Here is a 7,415-nt window from a genome sequence, read left to right as displayed (position 1 = left end):
CGGACCACCCTATGAAGCAGACATCATCCCCATTTTACAGATAAGGAAACCAAGGCTTAGAAATGTTAGAGCAATTTCCCTGGGGTTACAAAGCTAGTAAGGACCACGCCTTGCTAGTTTTGGTTCCAGGTCTATATAATATTAAAACTGAATCTCTTTCTACAACATCCTCCTGACTTCCCAAGCCAGGAAAGAGAGGATGATTGTGAAGGGACAGGGCTAAGAGGAGTGAGGTACCCTGAAGAGTTAGGAGCAGGGAAAGCTGGAATGGAGGCAGCAGCTTAGAAAAGTGGACTTACGGTGGAGAAGAGATCAGGTAGGGATGGGTCTGGTGGCTGGGGAGCCCTTTGCACTGCAGGCTCTTGGTGGAAAGCCTGCCACACAATTGTGCCAGTAATTATGGTAATTACTAAGGAGCAAGCTAGGACCAATCTAGACAGCATATTAAAAAGCAGAGACATCACTTTGCCAACAAAGGTCCATCTAGTCAAGGCTGTGGTTTTTCCAGTAGTCATGTATGGATGTGAGAGTTGGACTATAAAGAAAGCTGAGCACTGAAGAATTAATGCTTTTGAACTATGGTGTTGGAGAAGACTCTTGAGAGGCACTTGGACTGCAAGGAGATCCAACCAGTCCATCTGAAAGGAGATCAGTCCTGAGTGCTCATTGGAAGGACGATGTTGAAGCTGAAACTCCAATACTTTGACCACCTGATGCAAAGAGCTGACTCATTTGAAAAGACCCTGATGCTGGGAAAGATTGAACGCAGGAGGAGAAGGGGATGACAGAAGATGAGATGGTTGGATGGTATCACAGACTCAATGGACATGAGTTTGGGTGGACTCTGGGAGTTGGTGATGGACAGGGAGGCCTGGCATGCTTGTGGTCCATGGCGTCGCAAAGAGTCGGACACAACTGAGTGACTGAACTGAAGCACTCAAGAGGCTCTGCCAATGAAATACTGGAATTTTCAGGGTTTGGTGAAGGGAACACAAGGGAGGAAGCAGAGATGGCGCTGGGTCTTGAGCCTGAGTGTTTGAGAGGATGGTGGTGCCCTCCATGGCCATGGGGAGGGCAGGAAGGATCACCTTTGAAGGGGAGGGTGAGGAGGATCATTTGGAGGAGATGGCAGGATGAAGTCAAGTCAGCTGTCAATCCGAAAGTTGGAAAGCGATGAGGTTAGACTTTAGGAGAAGGATCAGGCTGCAGATAAATCTGGGTGCCATTAATACCCCAAGGATCTGAGGTATAGGGGTAGAAAGTACCTAGGATGGAAAGGATACCCCTCAAAGTTACCAGTCTTCCCTACAAAGGGGGAAAAACTCTGCCTCTTAATGAAGAGAGACAGATACACAAGTGCCCCCTCATCTTGTCCCCTGCAGTCTGACTTGCAAGCACAAGAGTCAGTGTGACATAATAGTGAGAAAGCTAGATCTGACTCCTCCTCTCTCCAGCAAGTCTAGGTCTAGAAGCCCCATGAGAATTTGGAATAAAGGTCTGGAGTGGATCCAGCCATGGGACAGATGCCAGCCTGGGGTGCATATTGGTTTTGCTCTCACATGCCTCCGCACCCTCTTCCCTTCTTCTGCTGCTCCTCATCAGCTTCTGCTCCCAGACCCCTGGGTCCTTACCTAAAATTCCCAAATACACTCTTTGGTAATGTCTTCGCTGTCTGCCAACAGGGTACCACTTCGGTCGGATCGCATGTAGAAGCCATTGGGTGCCAGCACTGTGAGCAAGTTGCTGCCCTGAAGCTCGATACAGAAGTTGAGGGCGAACTTTCCCCACGGCCGAAAGGTGCCAAAGGATGTTATTGACCAGAAGGATCCACCCTGTGCTGGGGATGGAAGAGCTCAGGTTGGTGGGCCATTCTGGAGTTGGGCGGTCTCTCTCAGTACAGCCTCTGAGGGGGCTCCCAGGAGGCCCACCACCCCTCCTGGACTGCCTTACCCTGCCTGTCCTGGCAGGTCCCTCTCTGGGAACATAGGAGGGCAGGTTTCTGTTCTGCCCACCCACTCCAGGAGCCTTAAAGTGTAAGAGCAAACAGAAACTGTTTTTCCTCCTATGAAAAGTAGGTCCTGAGTAGCAGTCCCTGAAGTCTTAGTTGAGGCTAAGGCTAGGCTAGATCATGAAGCCAGGGGTGAGGAAGTGGAGCTACTCACCTTGGAAGTGGTAGATGCCCTGGCGGCAGGGCAGCAGGTGAATGCAGTCTGGTTGATCCATATTGCACTGCAGGAGGTCATGTTCTGACGAGGTACCCACATACCCATACCGACCCCGCAAGGCAAGGAAGGGGCGGTTGGCTAATCGAATCCCAAATTCCTCATTTGGACCTGAAAGAAACAGGAAGAAGTTATTGGGATGGGCTGTCTCTAGATGCTTTCCCAGATGGAAGCAGGGAGACGGGCCTTGATGGCAAAAGGGCATCATAAATATCCTAATATTTAGCGAACAGTTATGTGCCAGGGCTCATGCTAGGTGCTGGTGAAATGTTTATGAAAGCACTCATTACAGCATGGAGGCCAAGACATTTTAATATCCTTCCTTCCTTTGAGATGAGTGAATCTATTTAATCTTCATGATAAACCTCTGGGGCAGACAGGTTGGCTATCACCTCCACTGATGACAGAGACAATGAAACTGAACCTCAGATAAGGGGGTTACCCAAGTGATGATGAAAAGTCAGAGACTCAGCAGGTTGTTGTTGTTCAGTTGCTAAGTCGTATGTGACTCTGCGACCCCATGGACTGCAGCACGCCGGGTTCCCCTGTCCTTCTCTATCTCCCAGAGTTTGCTCAAATTCATGTCCATTGAGCTGGTGATGCAGCAGGTGATACAGACCCGAATCTTCTTCCCCCAGCCGTGGTGGCCTTTCTACCATAACCACAACTTTCTACCATAGCTCCTACCAAGCTCCCTCTGAAAGCGACTCTGACTTGGAATACCCTGGCAGAGGCTACTTCGCCTACCTGGAATGGTGGCACTGCCCATCAACAGGCCATTGGCTGCGATGCCCAGGAAGCGTCCACTGGGAGACTGCAGGAGGATCCTGCCACAGTTCCAGTGCATACGAAAGAAGGTTTCACACTCCATTGGGTGCCCATCAGCCATCACTGCCCTGTGGCGCCTCTGAGAATATTGGGAACAGAGGAGGGAAGCAAGGACTCAGACTCTCAGCTTTTTTCTTGTTATTTTTATTCTTAGACTCTCCTTCCCATATTCCACCCTCTAGCTCTTTTTTTTTTTTTTTTTAAATTCTCTCAGGGTATGCTTATGCCTGCAGATGGTTTTTTGGAAAACATGTTGTAAGCTCAGCTCTCCCACTTCTCCAGTCTGTGCTGTGTCCCATAGGGAGAGAAATGAACTTTGGCCTAGACTCCAAAATCATAAGCGGATCATAGACAAAAAAGTGAAAGTCAACCTATAAAACATCTAGAAGAAAACACAGGAGAAATTCTTGGCAACTTTGAGTCAGGCAATGATTTCCTGGGGCCGAAAAAAAAAAAAAGCACAACCACTTATAAAATGGAGAAATTGGACTTCATCAAAATTAAAAACTTGGTGCTCAAAACGAAAAACTTGGTGCTCGAAACACACTATTAATCAAATGAAAAGGTCAGTCATAGACTGTGAGAAAATGTTTACAGTGCGTAAATCTGACAAAGGACTTTATTTTAGAAGACACCAAAACTCTGACAACTCAATAAAAAGACAAGCAGCACAATAACAAACAGGCAAAAGAGTTGATCAGACACCTCACAGAGAAGATCTACAAAGGACCGATAGGCACATGAAAAGATGCTCAAATTTATTGATTATAAGGGAAATCCAAATTAAAGCCACAATAAAATAGGCATTACACATTTAATTTCAGAGTGGCTGAAGTTAAAAAGACAGATAAGACCTGGTGTTGGTGAGATGGAGCAATTAGAGCTCTCCTACATTACTGGTGAGAACATAAAGCAGTTGACTTTAGAAGACTGCTTGAAATTTTCTTAAGAAGTTAAATACACATTTATCATATGACCCAATAATTCCACTCCTACCTATTTGCCCAAGATAACTGAAAGCATGGGCCCACAAAAAGGCTTGTGCATGAATGTCCATAGTAACTTTGCTTACAATGGCCCAAACTGGAAACAACTCAAGTATTCATCAATAAGTGAGGGTGTAAGCAAATTATGTTTGTGTTTGTGAGTAGCGTTATGGAATACAATCCATCAGTATAAAGGAACAAACTACTGATACATGTGACATCATGGACAAATTTCCAAAACATTATCCTGAGTGAAAGAAGCATATATACTGTAATACTGTATGATTCCATTATACGAAATTCAAGAGCAAGCGAATTGAATCCATAGTGATGGAATGCATATTGGTGGTAGTGGGGAGGGCCAGAGGGGAATTTCTGTGATGACAGAAATATTTTCTAACTTGGTTAGAAACAAGCATGCATGGTTGCAGCATGCTTGTATATATTTGTCAAAACTTATTGAATTGTACCCTTAATATGCGAGCATTTTATTTTGTGTAATTCATGCCTCAATAAAGTGTTTTTAAATTTTCTTTTTTTAAAAGAGCCCTGATTGCATGAAAGTGTGCCCACTGGATGAAAATAAGAGTTTATTGACAAGGGCCTCCATACTTCATCTTATTATCAGATCATCTGCCCTGAAGAAGGAAAAAGCGAGGGAGATTTCAGGGCTCAAGGGTTCTCTTGTCCAGAAAGTCAAGGTCTCACCTGGGCTAGGTAGCAGCCATTGGCTGAACGAAGCTGCAAGGTGGGGGTCTCATTGTCACATTCAAACTGGAACAATGACATTGGGCTTATGTGCTCAGAGGCAGCACACACCTCCACGTCTGCAGAGGAAGAAGATGTCAGAAGAAGCCTGAGTCTGGCCCCAGTCTCAGTCTCAGCCTCTCCTCCACACTGGATGACTGGCATTCCCTCTGCTTTCCCTCCTCAGCCTTTTTCATCTTGGCCCATAGTAGCCTGGAGAAGACCCAGGCCACTTTTCTTGCAAGTCTGTGACCCTACTTTAAAGCCCATCTCCATGGCATCAGAGATCCTCTGGGGACCTCAGGATCTTCCTTAATCACCAGGTTCAAAAATCCTCTCTGATCCCAAACAAATTTTCCTCTTTCAAGCAACCAGCCCTCCCTCCCCCTGTGGCTGTTAGACCCAGCACTTGCCATAGACGACGGAGAGGAACTTCCGAGCCTTGGACGTGAGGCTAACCCATGTTGGGCAGCGCTGCAGGATGAACCACTCCTCGCCTCCATGGGGACTGGAGCCCAGGCTCAGGAGTAGGCGTGTGCCCTGTGGATACAGTATGCCTCCCTCCCCATCGCTCAGCGCCACAAGCCCTCCAGGACGCACTTGCATGTGAAAAGCTGTCTGCGTTGAGGGTTGGGAGACCAGCCGGTCTAAGTGGGACACGAAGGTGTGTGCAGAGGTCTCCAGGTGGTAGCATCCATCTTGGAAGTGCAACAGGAAGCCGCATTCCTCCAGACATGGAATTGGTGCATCTACCCAGACTCGGCCCATGGTAGGGTCAGCCCGGGCATAGCAGTGGTTGAGGGGGCTGAAGAGGATCACGTGGACGTGCAGGGCTGGCCGAGGGGTCCACATGTGGTAAGCTGAGAGGACCCGGGAGGTACAGAAAACATCCTCGCCATCAGATTCCAGGTAGCGCCCACTGATGATGCACTGGAGGGTCCATTGGCCATTGCGGTGGAAACGGATGAGGAAGCACCCGTGATGGCTTGTCCTTGGCCGCCCGTAGCACAGAGAACCGTCTGCCTCGCACAGAAGGTAGAGACCCTGCAAGCTTCTTAGTCGTACCACAGCCTGTGTGTCATGCTCATTGCTCACTAGGATCTCCCAGGTCTGGAGGCATCGGGAGGGAGAAGAGGGATATTAGTTCTGCAAAGAGGCTAGACCGAGGAGCCCTATAACCATCACCCCTGGCATCACTCCAGGACCTTCACTGAGATCAACCACCTTCCTTCCACATAGGTCTCCTAACTGTCCTCTCTTCTAGCCCCTCGTCCAGCGGTAATAAAAAGATCTCAGGGCACTTCCACCACTGGAGCCAAAGGACTTCTCAAGATCCCAAGAGACACTGTAGGTAACCACCTCCTCCAGGTAATGGAAGGTAAAACCCCCTCTCTCTTCCTTGATCACTTCCTTAAATACCTAATTTTCCAATAAAAGCTTTGGGTTAAGTCTTTCTTCTCTCTTTTCTCACTATTTCCCCTGGACAGCACAAATAGCCAATCCATCCACCCACCAGAACCACTTTTCCAACACGGAAAGAGAAAAGCAAGACCTCTGACAGGCAAGCCACGGGTTCCAGGGATGAGGATGGGAGCACAGACAGTCGAGATGCAATTGTCTGTTTCAGCTGTGATCAGCTTTGTTACAAGCAAGAGGAGCTTGTTACTGTCTCTCTCTAGCACCATCCCAGAAGTGCCTACAGCACTCTGTAAAATGAGGACCAGCTCTCCAGTGGCTTCTAGAGGAGCCCATTCTCAAATTACAACCAAGACGTAGAATTTGCAGTAACTCCACTGGCCCAACCTTCCCAGACGCCTGCAATCCTGCCTTCTAGTTTGGGCTCTCCTCCTCTCCTTTTGGTGATAAAGCAACCCTTCTGTGCTGGGATAGAGGATGGGGAGCAGCCAGAGCAAGACAAGGTAGCAAAGCCAGGGCTGAGGCTTCACCATGTGCGCCAGGTTTAGAGAGAGGGAGATGGCGCAATGGAGGCCTGTGAGCAAAAGCCTGGCTTGCCCTCTCCATGGCAGAGGCTAGAAAAGTGATTAGGTTGAAAATATATCCACGCGTGCACACACACACACACACGCACACACACACACACTCATACAGCTTGGCTACCAGGAAAAAGGGTTCCAGTGCAGGTTTGCTCTGTTACCTGTCTCCGGCCCAAGCCCTTTGCCGTAGCTGTGACCGTATTCTTATATGGTTGATAACTGAGGTAGGATCCTGCCCAGCTGATGAGCCCAACCCTTAGGTCCTCGGCCCTGGGTTGTCTTGGCGTCCACTCCACCTCCTCCATGGGGCCAGCCCCACAGGTGATGACTCAGTCCGGCCCAGCCTTCCCCCCAGTGGTGAGGTTCCACAGGCCATAGGGCCTGGAATCAGGCTCTTAGTACCCACCGGAAGATGTTCCCAGAGTAAACTTTCCAGGCAGAGGCTGGCCCAGGGCCCAGTGCCTCTGTGACCCGGGAGCATTGTGACTGTGGGGGCTGCACCTTGTCCCACCAGAGGGGAAAGGGCACTGCCCAGCAGCATCAATCCAGAGGAAGTGGGTCCAGAGCCTCTGGCACTCGCCTCCCCGCATCCCTCCAGGCATCAGGTAGCTCAGTCTGGGATTCAGAACTCAGCGTGG

At 48.9% G+C, this 7,415-nt stretch overlaps 1 protein-coding gene across 1 annotated transcript; it reads right to left on the bottom strand.

Moving 5' to 3' along the window:
* Positions 1 to 1,631: 1,631 nt before the first annotated feature.
* FSCN3 (fascin actin-bundling protein 3) lies at positions 1,632 to 7,164 on the bottom strand. The gene is made up of 6 exons (XM_027969118.3): positions 6,939 to 7,164; positions 5,197 to 5,893; positions 4,745 to 4,863; positions 2,970 to 3,129; positions 2,163 to 2,333; positions 1,632 to 1,837 (listed from the first exon to the last, which is right to left on the bottom strand). The coding sequence occupies exons 1-6, from the start codon at positions 7,080 to 7,082 to the stop codon at positions 1,632 to 1,634; spliced, it is 1,497 nt and encodes a 498-aa protein (XP_027824919.1). The 5' UTR covers positions 7,083 to 7,164.
* Positions 7,165 to 7,415: the final 251 nt, after the last annotated feature.

Source organism: Ovis aries, chromosome 4, assembly GCF_016772045.2.
Source record: "Ovis aries strain OAR_USU_Benz2616 breed Rambouillet chromosome 4, ARS-UI_Ramb_v3.0, whole genome shotgun sequence".
NCBI lineage: Eukaryota > Metazoa > Chordata > Mammalia > Artiodactyla > Bovidae > Ovis > Ovis aries.
This window is presented reverse-complemented; position numbering and strand designations above follow the sequence as displayed.

Coding starts and splice junctions, on each gene's coding strand:
- FSCN3 (XM_027969118.3), bottom strand. CDS start 7,082: ATGGAGGAGGTGGAGTGGACGCCAAGACAACCCAGGGCCGAGGACCTA. Junction 3,130..4,744: donor ATGGCTGCTACCTAGCCCAG/GTGAGACCTTGA, acceptor CAATATTCTCAG/AGGCGCCACAGGGCAGTGAT. Junction 2,334..2,969: donor GGGCAGTGCCACCATTCCAG/GTAGGCGAAGTA, acceptor TGTTTCTTTCAG/GTCCAAATGAGGAATTTGGG.